General features: G+C 29.6%; 1 protein-coding gene across 8 annotated transcripts in view; it reads right to left on the bottom strand.

Moving 5' to 3' along the window:
• Positions 1–286: 286 nt before the first annotated feature.
• LOC125065326 (fasciclin-1) overlaps positions 287–14,395 on the bottom strand; it is a 78,945-nt gene continuing 64,836 nt past the window's right edge. Inside the window, exons 5-17 of one of the 8 annotated variants that reach the window (XM_047672864.1) lie at positions 14,299–14,395; positions 13,406–13,583; positions 11,980–11,991; positions 7,760–7,920; positions 7,378–7,386; positions 6,418–6,423; positions 5,419–5,576; positions 4,403–4,493; positions 4,096–4,107; positions 3,450–3,670; positions 2,731–2,893; positions 2,096–2,243; positions 287–1,380 (exon numbers count right to left, since the gene is read on the bottom strand). In XM_047672864.1, the coding sequence (XP_047528820.1) occupies positions 1,175–1,380; positions 2,096–2,243; positions 2,731–2,893; positions 3,450–3,670; positions 4,096–4,107; positions 4,403–4,493; positions 5,419–5,576; positions 6,418–6,423; positions 7,378–7,386; positions 7,760–7,920; positions 11,980–11,991; positions 13,406–13,583; positions 14,299–14,395 (1,462 nt within the window). In that variant the 3' untranslated portion in view covers positions 287–1,174. The remainder of the gene's footprint in view (positions 1,381–2,095; positions 2,244–2,730; positions 2,894–3,449; positions 3,671–4,095; positions 4,108–4,402; positions 4,494–5,418; positions 5,577–6,417; positions 6,424–7,377; positions 7,387–7,759; positions 7,921–11,979; positions 11,992–13,405; positions 13,584–14,298) is intronic. The other 7 variants (XM_047672867.1, XM_047672866.1, XM_047672868.1 and 4 more) reach the window with 7 other exon arrangements.

Below are 14,395 nucleotides of genomic sequence, written 5' to 3' on the forward strand. Positions count from 1 at the left end.
AAAAACTTTATTTTGTTATATGTAATTTAGTAGACTTCTGAGAAATGTAACGTGCATAGAAATTTTGCTAAGACAGTATATAAATAGATCTGATGTTAATATAATTGGAATGTAAAATTATTTTATAGAAGAGCTTTATTTTTTTTCTTTTTTACCAAAAAAAGGCACTACTCAGTTTGACATAAAACCTCTTTATTTTCAAATTTATTTGAAATAATCGAGTAAATAATTTTATATTATTTTAAATAATTTGGAATCATAATAATTTTGAAGTTTCTCCGAAAATTGAATATCAATTTTTGTTAATCTAGCTTTTTAATACCAAGATTTTTTTTTTCTTTCAAGCAAATTTCTTAGTAGAAACTCAGAGTTTAAGTTTTTTATTTTTTATGTAATAAAAGTTGATATATTGTAATAAAATTCGTAAAAAAAGAAGAAGGAAATAAGTATGAAATCGATGTATTTATAAATACAAAATTTCTGATTTATTTCAATGATTCGCATTCACAGAGGAGTTTTTCATTCAGAACGGAAAAAGTATTATTATTGACTAGAAGAAGACATGAATCATTCTTCATATATAAAGTCCTTATTAATTACACATTCGAATCGCTGAATTCGAAATAAATTTAAAAGAAAAAATGCCACAAATAAAGTAACTCGATAAATGAGAATATTTACCGATTTATTTATTCAAACTTTCCTGGCAGTGTCGTATACTTTGTCACATTTTCACATGAATAAAAAAAATTAACGAAAAATTACAACCACCGTTAAAGAAACAAGTATTTTATAGATTGAATTTGTATGAGATTAGCATTTTATAATTATACCTAAATTGGTAACTATCTAAAAATTTACTGTATTGTATATTCCCGTAACTACACATGAACAGCAATAATTAATACTATGCGGTTAGATATTTCGCTTATCAGATGTAATGGACAAAACATACCTTACACAATTCTTAAAGACTTTAAAGTGACACGTTAAATATATTTAATAAATTCGATGAAAACTGGATGATGGATATACATAAAAGAGTTCAATGAACTTAATTTTTTTCTAATTTAATGTGTTTTTTTTTTTAAATAAAATTTAAATTTCAGAGATCATACACCGAATCGGTGTAATGAAGTTGCTATTTGAAAATTAAACTTTTCAATTGAGAGATTTAGTTTTCTAAGATTCGAGCGAAGAAGAATGAGATGAAGAGAAGAATGAAAGCGTAAGTAATGCGAGTTTTGTCTGCGCCGCCTGTGGCTCTAATGTCGCTTTCGAGTACAAAAGGTTCGTCTATGACGTGAATTATTCCGTTGGTACATTCTACGTCTGGTCTGAAAACGTGAATCCAATGCCCGTTCCATTCTACGTAGTAATCTGTTTACAAAAAAAATAAATAAAAATCATTTATAAAATATATTATTTAAATGTAGACTATATTTCGAGGGTATTATATCTGGCAAAACCATATAACTGTCAAAGTTTTAAAAACGTTTTTTCTTCTAGGTAAAGAAAATATAATAGCATTTTTTCGATAAATATAAAAGCAAAAAAGTGATATGGACTCTTAAAAAACAAAAAGAAAAGAAAATAATACAGTTATAACGGGATAAAACAATTTACTTTAAGAAAATTTTAAAACACTTAACTAAAATTGTATTTTATATTAACAGGTATAAAATATTATAACATAAACTTATATAATACGGGACAGAGAACTATTCTTTACGTTGTAGATTATTTTTACGTATCAGGTAAAATAAGATAACTGCAATACTTTCACGCCAACTTTTTCCTTTTTTAACTTTTTATGACATTTATTGCATAAATTCATGTGTCGAAATAATCTTAGATAAAGTATCTGAGTAAAAGTAGTGAAAATTTTCTTTAATTATGTCTCGTCGTTTACCTATGATCATCCAAAACTTTAATTGCCTTTTTCTCATTATAACAGTCTCGCTACTAATCCTGTTCTCCCAGAATACTCTCGATTTAAATATTAGATAAATAAAAAATAAAATTTACGAGAAAAATAAATATATCTGGAGTTTTGAATTCATAAAAATATTACAAGTTAAAAATAAATACTCACTCTTATCAGACTCCTTGACGCGCAGTCGAAGAGGGTCGCGGGAAGTGGGTAATACAAACGGGTGAGTCTCATTCGCCAACAGCTTAAGATCAGAGACCGTGTACGAGCGATCAGTGCGGATGACATGTCTCTCTAGAATCTGTTTGGTCTGTAAGAAGAAGGTTACGTAACTGAATTTTGTCACTGAAAATGTAATTCAGTAGACGCGAAAGCAATCTTGCAATGCTTCACTTCTTTTGTTGCTTTGAATTAGCAAAGACGCCTTAATTTGTTAAGTATAATTAAACATAGTTGAATATAGTATTTTTAAGTTACATACTTACATAGCGTGATAATATTTAAAATAAAATATGTATCTGAATTATGCAATGTTACTATTATAAAATATATGTTTAGAGGTCAGGATAAACTGGCCGAAGTCCATCCAGATCAGCCTAGAGATCCAGAATGTCACTAAGATCAAGGAAGATAACTAACACACAACAATAAATATATTAAATTTCGATTGCTGTGATAATGCTGCTTGGAAATAAAACATGCTGGCACTTCAAGTTATTAAATTAACTTTAAATGAAACTATAACAATCGAATCATCAAAATTTATCACTTATCCATTAATTAAAATGCATACTCACGTAATAACCGAAATCCTCTTTGAACAGAGCATTGTAAGCGGAAGGATGCTTTAATTGGAATTTTAGCCAGGCATGATCGCGCGGCACGAAGTACGTGTAGCGGTGCTCCATGTCGTTCAGTTGGTGGTTGAACATCTGCCGCTTGCCGAGATTGTATGTGATGCTACAATTCAAGTCGTATTTGGAATGCAAATTCGTACAAATTTCTACAGGAATTAATGGTTGGAATATATTCCAGAACAAACTGCAATGTCCGCGATTTCATAGACGATGCACAGAGGGACACTGTTTTTGCCAAATTATTCAAAGTATCTTTTATTTTAGCCCAGTGTGTATACTATTTCTGTAATTTTCTATCATTATAATCGCAAACTTTGTTTCCAAGAATGAAATTAGAAACTGAGCTACATACATTTATTTAGATATTTTATTAAATTCGGTTTAGTAGGTAGTCTACGAAAAATCGTTCATAATAATAAGTTATTCCATCACTTGACTGATATCCACTTTTATGAGGTCAATCGCTAACAATACAAGTGGTGAATTGCCAATGCCAGTGTGATAAATAGAGGTACGAAACACATAAGAGAATCCTATAGTCTGCATTTTAATATACGCAATAGTATTTTCTTCTTGGTGTCCCAATGTTATTGGACATTGGCCAAGTGGCCCAATTGATCGTTAACATTAACGCTATGAATAAGAAAATGTATACTTACTTGAGCATAGGATCCGTTTTCATTTTTTCGAATACAGTCGTATACGGAACGCCCAATACTCTGTCGATGATGTGTACGAAACCATTGGTCGCTGCGATATTAGTTTGAGTTACAGTTGCGTTCACACCACCGCCTTCCACCGTCAATGTTAAATTATTTTGATGACTTATTACGTTAAAGTACAAATATTTTCTCGGTAATGCCGTCGGTGCTTGATAAATCTAAAAGCATGTACAATATTTAAATCACTAATTTCATCTTAAGTTTAAAGAAGATGTAATTGGCACACAAAGTAAAGCATATCGGGTACGAGCTGTTTGTCATAACTTTAGTTTTTGTTTGCACATCGAATAACCATGCCAAAATACTATTCCGAGCCTTACGTGGGTTTGATAAGGGTTACACGGTTAGTCTTTTAAAAATGTAAATCATGCACAGACGATGCTTACGAACGTACATATATCTACATGGTAAAGAAGAATTCGGACGAAATGATAAATGATAATAATAGCATGCCTTTATTAAGAGGATCTAACACAATAGAACATAATGAGATGAAACGGTAGAAGGTAATGACACAGTAAACCAAATGGACACATTGACTATGGAAATTATACGATTTTATTTTAGTTTCAAATTGACATACTGCGCCAGGGAGCTGTTCCGTTAGCAGCAGAAGTAAATGTAAACAGTTTTTAATATCATATTTATTTTTAACGTCAAAGTGTATATTTTTTTTATATACGTTTGATGCGTTAAAATTTGCAGTTGATTTGTGTTGCGAATAATATGAATGCTATAAATTAATAGTGTTATAAATATGAATTGCTATTATTTTATAGTTTCTCATTGAAAGTGTTACTTATTTTTGTAAGTGAAGTGCAATATTTTATTACTCAATAATAACACCTCTATAACTTAATATCGTGCAAAGTTCATAATTTTTCACTGACCTGGTTCATGTTGTTATGAATAATGGCGTCCAATGGTAATCTCTCGCGCACTAAATGCAAATTTAGTATTTCTTTCAGCTTTTGATGATTCCTTTAAATAAAATTTTAAGCATAATAGTTAAATTAGTGATGTTTAATTGTATGCTATAAACGATTCTACTATAATTAATTGATTATTATACGATAAATTAGATAATAAACTGCAATTTCTGTGGTAAATGCATCATCACAAGCATGTCAGTTTTTAACAAAATATTTATAGCATTTTTCTACGGGTAAGGTTAGATTAGGTTGGAAAGATCTAGAATTCCTTAGTTCTAAAATTACTTAATTCTTCCACAGTCTTGAATTACTATTGATTGGGTTACAATCCTTATTTATAAAACGTAAAACATTTTGTCATAATTTTTTATATCTGATCTGGTTAAATTTTATTAATTGTAAAAACGTTGCTTAAATCTAAATATTAATAATGTACACTATGTATGTATTGTTTATTTTCATATTTGTATTGGTAACAATGTTTCCTTTCCTTTGTATTGTAGAAAGGAAAAATGATTAAAATCGAAGTATTTTCTTTGAAAAGACTTTCGTGATTGTTATTTTCGTAAAATATCATAGGAAGCCATTGAATTTGTTTATCTTTGAATGTTTAGCTGTCTTTTATTAGTGTCTATATTAATATTATGAAAGTACAAATATTTTATATTATAAAGATACCACCTATATTTATTAAAATCAAAGAGTGACCTTGTTTTTAAATTAAACAAAATTATTTTACTTTAATACTGCCAACAAAAAAAAACAAAAAACGAACCCTTATTAAAAAAGGTCCTTTGAAAAAGGACATTTTAAAACTTTGCTTAAAGTAATTTATACTTACCAAATTTTTAGAAAAGCTAATAAAGCATTGTCATTAGCTGTAATTTAGTTCAGAATCTAGTCGGGTTACTCCAACAATATTCCGTTTCAACATACCAAAATACACTGTGTTTAAAACTACATCGTCAGCTCACCTTATAATATTCTGCACACTAATTTCATTCCAAGCTTCGTTGGAGGGCGCGAAGAGCGTTATGTCTTTGGCTAAAGTAAGCTCGTTAAGGAACTGATTGTGCTCGCCTAAGTCCATTATCACCTCGTAGAATTTACACAGGGGACCATCTTCTTTTTCCTGGTGAGAAAGTATATTTTTAATACAATAAAAGAACTAAATTACATTGAACTTGGGGTTAAGATTCAAAAACATATTGCGAAAACAAAAATGTGTATATTTTAATTCATTATATTTTACAAAAGATTTTTTAACAATGTAAAATTTTATTAATATAAATGCAGTTAACACATTCGTCATGCACGAAAAGATGTATTTCTCAGGATTTATCAAAAACATATACAGATATATAGTTAGTTTAGTAACTACACGTTTCATACTATCAAGATATAATATCAAGACTTGCAGGATTTTAAGTTGGAATTAATAACTATATATTGAACTTCAACATTACAAACTTACAATTCTACATTTCATTTATATATATAAGAAAATAATTTCATATGTAAACTAAACTGATATTACATGGAAATAATTAATTCATACAACAAGTCACAATTGTTGCTTTACTTCTATACATTACCTTAAGATGTTTGCCTGTGCGCTTTTGAAAGTAATTCAAATATAATATAATTCCAATACCACAATAAATAAAACAAGGGAAAAAATCCTAAGGCGATACTTGTTAATTAAAAGTTGGAAGTCGCAATTTCTCAATTTTGGTAGTCTTAAAAATGTCCTTCAAATGTTTTTTTTTTTATTAAAATTAAAACCTATCTTAAAAGCAAAGTGGAGTAATTAACAAACTCTTTAATTATTTTGTGCAGGATTCTACGATTTAAGGTCTACTTTAATGTTGCTGTATTTTGTATTAAGAATAAAGTGTAGGGGGATGCCATAATTACATGTTAACGTTAAACTATCAGTCTTATTCAAAAACACCATGCAAATATATACTTACAATCCCCTAAAATTGCAAAATTCATGCAGGTTCCATGACAAGGAGGCGGAAAACATGAAAATAATTAAACATTTTTAATAACAATTGATATTATTGATGAAATATATTGTATGCAAGTTTGTGTGTTAAGAGTGTTCACACTCAGGTTATAAAAATGAAGCCAATTTATCGAATAATGCTGAAAACGCTTAAGCACCACTGTGAACAAGATATAAAACAACGACACCGATTTGTTAATTAACGCGCCATTTTCAATATTTTAATCATTTTTTTAATTGGATTTTTTCTTTTAAATGTATATCATAAAAACTCTTAAGTAATAGTAACGTTTGAAAGTTAAATTTGAGTGCATCGTTATGAAAGTAATGTAACTTTTGAGTAAAATATATCCGACGTACTTTAAGTTGAACACGTAACTTTTAAGTTCTTAAACGTTTTCATGCGAGGTTTATAGAAATCGTGAGTCAATAAATGAATATTATAAAATAATAAACATGAAAGATTAAGAATTATATATATGTATATATATATCTGGATAATTTTATAATAATTTACAAATACTATCAAACTAGCTATTAAATAGAACTCTCCTAGAAAAACATATGAAAAATTAATATATACATCATAAAATCCCAAATTTGGATCTACTAATAAAACCAAATAAGATTAAGTTTCATTGAAAATAATTGAACTTAACAAACCGTGCAATCTTACCTTTAATTGAAAATAAATACATACATAAATTATTTAAAGAAACCGATGGAAATAATATCACATTATATTATCAAGCTCATGAAATATGAATAAGATGTCCGACGTGAAGAACGAATCAAGAGTAGTAATAAAAATTCATATGCACACATGATTATTCTTAAACGTGCTCCAATCATTTATGAAATATAACTTCATTTAAGACACTCACAAGAATAAATATAACGCAAATAAGTCACGACTCTTTACCTTTCTCGCCTGGTTCCAGAATTAATGGAGCAAAAATTAATGACACGATTCAAAAATCATTATTTTGTTTTAATATACATATACTGACATTAAAATACCAAAGATTAATGATTGAATTTTAACACGTATAAAATATATTTACTGTAAAAAAAAAACGTTTCAAATCTATAAAGGGAATGGAATCATTCAATCACAGACTAAATAGGTATGCTGGTTTAAATTTCTATTCAGGGTCTTTAACTCACTAATTTATTAAAAAAAAATACTTACGTAGTATTAATAGATTGAATATAATGCTATAAACAAAATCTAACTTACCTATTTTTGCCTTATAAGTGATTTATTTAAAAATAATAAACACATTTTGATAAATGGGTCTCACCTTAAGAAAGTCGACGACGGTCGTGTCAACTACCATCAAAGGCCTCTGTATGAGATGGACCACACCGTTCTTGACGGGTATATTCGCCCTCACGATGTCTGCTAGTACGACCCCTCTGCTGTGCTTTGCATCACCAGCCACCGTATTCGATTTCACATACGCTGTTTAAATAATAAGAAAATGAACGTAAATTTGTTCTTCAATAATTTTGTTTATTTTATTTATAATATATAGCGAACATTCTAACGGACAACCTTTAATTTTGGGAATTAATTTATATCCTTCGTGTCTGTAGGTACACTTTTTTATGATATCGGAGGCTAATGGTAAGTGGTTACCACCGCCCATAGACAATGGCGATGTAAGAAATATTAACCATTCCTTACATCACCAATGCGCCACCAACCTTGGGAACTAAGATATCGATACGTCCCTTGTGTCTGTAGTTACACTGGCTCACTCGTACTACAAACCGGAACATAACAATACTAAGTAGTGTTGTGTAGCGAAAGAATGATTGATGAGTGGGTGGTTCCTACCCATCCATGCCTAATTAGGATTGTTTTTGAAGTTTTAATAGTAAAACCAGCGTTGAACGTCTTAAGCTATTATCAAAGCTAAGTCGTAAGAGAGCATACAATCACATTATTACAAAACATTTCTTGAATATATCTTTGTGTAAATAATTTCTTATATTTGAACTTATTTTATCGAAGCAACGTTTTAAGTACCTAAGTAGCTTTGCAGCGTATAAAGTTTAAACAAGCTTAAACTAACACATTACGTTACATGTCGCTGCTTAGTATCTTAACTTGGCACCACTCATAAAGTAGAGTGTAGATTTTTTACCCTATTTGCGAGTACATATAAAAGGGTTGAGTCTTTATAATTTAAGCAAGCCAATACTGAGCATTCATATGCTTAATTTTTTTTATAATTCATCCCTTGCTCAGCATTGAAGGAACATCGTTAGGAACTTGCGTGTCTTGGATGAAATATATGAACCTGCAGTGGAACAGCATGGTGGAATATACTCAAACTCTCTTTCCTTAAGAGTCGACAATTGCCCAGTGGTGGGATTTGTCTGTTTTTTCTTTGTTTGAATACGTTTACAAATTGATAATTTAATTACTCTATATAAGGAATGTAACAGTTAAATTATATTACTTCGTAAATGATTTATCGCTCGTTTAATAAATTGCAAATTTAAATAAAAACGTTTTATTATAAAATATGGCTTAGCAAATGTTATTCTTAACATAAATTATATGTCATTTTTTTAGTTAGGACTACAACATTTTTCTGGTCAATACTATTTTTATCCAAGCAAAACAACTAAAGTATTTTTGTCCAATAGGTTAGGTTACTTTATTTTTTAATGAATGGGTTTCCCTAAAAAACAAATCTATAAAATAACTCTGCCATCTGGATATACGTATGAATCTCAATAGTACCACACTGACCTATCGGTCATTTTCCAGATAGCAGAAATAAAAAATGTGGCCGTCAAGGGACGCCCGGTAGACGTGAAACATCGCAATCGATGGCCATTAAAATAATTTATAATTCAAGAGACCCAATATTTACGGAGTAAAATAAATAAAAACAAGAGTTTCGTTTATAAAATACATATTATTTCCATAATGTTATAATAATATTTAGCAACGATGTATATATTATAAGTGGTGAGCACACACAGGGAGTTAAGGCGGAGAGTAGGCGAGAGCACGTCATGCCGTTTGCCGTTACGGTATACGAGTCAGTCTTACCCTCTTATTCCAAGGTGTGATATTAGATAATACACGTTAATAAACTTAATATACTCAACGTATGTAAAGTTCCCGGTCAATGTTGACCGTGAAATACAATAGTTGTGACTGTAACATGTATACATACATAAAGTTAGGGAATCTTGTACCGACTTTCCACGAATGTTTGTATAGGCTTGCTTATCGACTCAGTCAACAATTTCAATAAGGCCTAAAGCAAACATGTAATCAAGTATTAGTTAAACAATGTTATTAAAGTTTTCAATACATTCTGAGGAGCGGAGGCTAAGAGATATATGCTTAGAAACAAATTTATTTCGTCGAAGATATAAATGAATCGTTGTCAGCCTGTCATAAAAAAAATATTTATCTGAGTTTGTCAATCGTTGTCGAAATCTTATATATATATATAAATATAAAATCTCTGTAAGTTAACGTCTAATTGTACATTATTATTAATAAATCACATACAATCATATTAAAAACTTAGTCTCAAGTCCTTGTAACTATATTACGTCCCACTCTAATTAAACGCTCGTTAAGTTTACGTAAAATTTTGCAATGGAATAAAGTGTTTTAATATTTTAAAACGAATCCTTTGAAGGAATGTTTTTACAGCTCACTTATAAATTAGTGCACGACGACGTAAGAAAAATATAGCAAGAAATTTTGATTACTCGTTAAAAAGATTTTTTATAGCAACTTGTTAACGCTGTTTATATTAATAAATACATTACATATTTATTATAATAACAAATTATTTGATATAATAAGTTATTTGAAAACAAACAATACTTGTTGCTAAAACAATCAAGCCCATCCGGGTAGCACTCCACGCTCATTATATATTTTACCCTCAAGCAGTAATACTTTGTATTGTTGTGTTCTGTTTTACAGGGAGAGAGCTACAGAATCAAGGGTTACATCAAGAATAACATCTCAGTTTCAAAGGTTGCTGGTGCGATGGCGATATAAGGAATGATTAAACAGTTTTTACGGCGCCAATGTCAATGAGCGATGGCAGCCACTAACTATTTCATAAAATTACACATAAAGACTGCTTCTCTTTTAAAAAGGAAAAAAAACCTAGATCCATACAAATAGCATAAATGATACGTTTAACCAATTAGTGACGTAAAATAGGTAATAACAGACAATTGCTATTAGATATATACATTGATGTATATGCTGGCATTAGCCGGCACACAACAATACTTATTATTGTTGTGTTCCGGCTAAAAATATTAGTGAGCCAGTGAAACTACTACTTAGTTTCCAAGGTTGATAGCGCTTCGATAATATATAGATTTGTAAATAAAATTTATTTTTAAATTAATTTAAAAAGAAAACTTATTTGCAGTTTAGAATTTCAAAAGAAATAACTTGAACCTTTACCGGCCATCGGTATTTAACAGATATGCACCTAGTTTGTTAGTATTTTATTTTGTGAAAACGGACGCGTTTCAAGTGACACGGGTTTTACTCTTCACATTGTGTATCTGGAATTTTCGAAGCTCTTCATTCTGATTGAGGGATGACACGTGTTTTATTTTCGAGTGGTGGTTTTGAAGTATTTTTTTATTGCTCGTTTATTGTATTTTAATACTAAAAATTGGACGTAAGCTTATAGCTAAGACTTTAATGAAAATATATCAATTTATTTTGCTAAAATAACGATCTATACTTTACTTGAAATATTCTTTATTTTAATGTGTTTTTCTATATTAACAACACAGGGCAACTAAATGTTTATGTGAATAAAACTGTCTGGAGCTATTTATTAAGTTTTATAAGTCAATCGCATTTTTACTAAAGTTAAGAGATATATTTATTTAAATGTAGTTAAGTCACTTCTAATAAGTTAAGAGCTTATGATATATGGAACTATATTTGTTTAATTATTAATTATACTTATATTATAACGGCCATAGACGTTATAATATAAGTATAATTATAATTTTATATGAAAAGTGTCAGTCGGACGCAAGTAATACTTTTTTGCACTTTTTTATGGAAATAAAGCAGAGAATGAAATAACAAATCTATGACGTAAAAGTAATGAGAAAAAACGTACAACCTCAAGCTCGATGAAGAAGAGAAATTTATTTAAAAAAAAATATTTTTTTTATTTAATTTGCATCAAATGGCCAGCGAAATTTTAACTCTATCAGTATCTTTAATATTTGACCCGCAAATACTAGCAGATGATTTAAATATATCATTATTTTATTGTTTAAGTCTTGCAGTATTTAAATATATACAAAAATTTATCATATATAACATTTTAACACAATTTGTAGAATAAGTAAGCGACTACCGTAACTGTCTGTCCGGTCTTAAAATTTCTGGCTGAAGTTAAGTATATTGTAAACATTTTCACATTACAAATATTTCTTTAACGCTTATTAATACCTATGTTATTAAATTCGTTTTAATAAGCTAATTAATTACCTGACGGGTGGGCTGTAAAACAAAGAAAGGTATTTCGTTTATTCATTAGTAATTTAAAATGATTGAAGCTTACAAATGTTGGACCGTAGTCCGTAATACATATGTACATACAATATGTAGCTACACGTTTAAACGATAGATGGGTTTTATCTTGTGATATAATTTGTTTTTGAATAAAATATTTGTTACGAATATGTGCCACGTGATGAAATTTCTACACTTGAGTGTTAACGTTACCGAATATAAACTAATGACTACTTTTTAAGACTGTAGATCTCGTCTTCCTGTGGCTGATAAAAATACATTTTTATTTTTCGAAAAATTATCAGGAGTCTGTAAGTTAGATGTGTGTACAGTCCTTTGCCTTGATAGATTGGTAAAGCTGGTCTAGCACCTAAACTCTTTCTAATTGTTGAATTTGCCGTCTCAACGTACTATGAGAGTGTGAATATAGAGCTTGCACCTGTGTTTGTGCATAAATTTATTTGCTATAATGTCCTGCGCAGTTATATGCAGGCTAGTCACCTGGAAATGACCACCGTGTCCGCATTCGGTCAGAAAGGCATCACCACGTCACATTGTTACTTGTTATTTAATCAAATGGTGCAGCCTTTTAGTACGTATAGGTCAAATTTTCAACTGAATTTTAAATTAATAACTTATAATCAATTTATTGAGCTGAAATTGCACGCTTTTAGTGCTGGTAACTTTCAGATTTAAAATAGCTAATTTAACGGTACACTGACGGAACCGACGGAAGAATAGTTTATTTATTTTTAATTATTAATTTATATGGGTAAAGTTAGTCTGTTTTTAGAAATATTGGGGTGTAATACCTTTTTATTAATGGTTATAATATATTTGAAACTGTAGTCATTTTTAAAAGTAAAAGATTTATCAAAGCTAGCACAATTTAGTGAGTTTCTTTCGTCATATCTTCTCAGGTCTTTGGTATTTCTTTCCGAACCGGTGGTATAATTTCGATAATCAATGTTGTATAAAGGGTTTACTTCTAATATCGAATAGTTGATTTTGATTTGTATTAGTCTAAATTTTAACATGTAAAAAGCAATTAAAACGCTATCAGTCTATTCCCTCATTCGCTGTCCGATGGGACGGCTATCTTATACATCTACAGAGAGTTCAGGAATATATTCCACCAGCTATATGTAAATCCCCAAAGAGAAGAGTGCTACGCCGAACAGGATAAAGAATTTTTATATGTAAGGACGGTAAGCCAGCCACTTAACCACAAAGACAATATAACGTTTGCTTCTGTTTCCGTTAATTATACTGGATGTATATAATATTTTACAGTAGGAAAAGAAATTGTTATAATAAAATTAAAAACAAAACGAGCCACAAAAATTAATTACAGAAATATACAAACTATTATTATTAATTATTAAATTAATTCTTTACTTACTAATTTCTTCCTTTCCGTTGGCTGACGTCGTGAAAGATATTATTACTTTGACGTTGTCACTGAATGCCATACTCTTGAATTCCTCGGTTTCTGGAGTCGCTTGAGTGAACAGTACGTGATGAGGTATAACGTGGCCGTCGACCACTTTGGCGTCGATTAAATCCGATCTCGTGGTTGGCTACGAAAAATACACGGATTATTATTAAACAAAAATTAAACCGTTTCAATATATTTATTTTTAGTGATTATATTTTATGTTCCCAATAAAACAATCAAATATATTTAATATACCGTTTATTTAGTACTTTTTTGTTCTTCGTTAGTTGTATCTTTTATTTAACTAGTTTTTTTTAAATATTTAGTACTTTTTGAAAACTGGATCAATATATCGAAGAATATAGTTATTTATATCTGTCGGTTAAAATTAATTACAAGATGTTGGTATAAATACTTTTATAGATACACTGTATTCTGTTACTAGAACTTTGGCTGACACGCTACCGCGTGTCTAGATAAATTTATAACGCACGTTCATTTAAAATATTGGGTCTTAAACTAATAAATATATCGTCGATTCAATGCTGATCTCTTAGTTTAACTTTGACTCCTGGAAGAAGCTAATTAAAATTCATCATATGGTTAATTGAAGGGGTAAATAGGAATATTAGTAATTTCTTAAAATTTGGCATGGATACTATTATTTTATAAAAAAAGTAATATGTTTATTGATTTATGACTATAACTGTCTATCAGTTATATTACCTAATAAGGATCTATTTTCCAAAGAGCTTGCCCTTTACAAAGTAAATTTAACTCTTGAGAAATTGCCTTTACGTAAAATACTTAAGTTTTCACTAACTTTACAAACTAGTTTTATTGTTCTGCGAAGTTACCTTAAAGCCTTCGTCGACGGGAATAAAGAATGTGTGTCGTCCATCGGCGTTGAAGACTTCTTTCTTCTGTAATTGGTTTACTTTTTGACGGAACGAT

This window comes from Vanessa atalanta, chromosome 7 (genome assembly GCF_905147765.1).
Source record: "Vanessa atalanta chromosome 7, ilVanAtal1.2, whole genome shotgun sequence".
Classification (NCBI taxonomy): Eukaryota; Metazoa; Arthropoda; class Insecta; order Lepidoptera; family Nymphalidae; genus Vanessa; species Vanessa atalanta.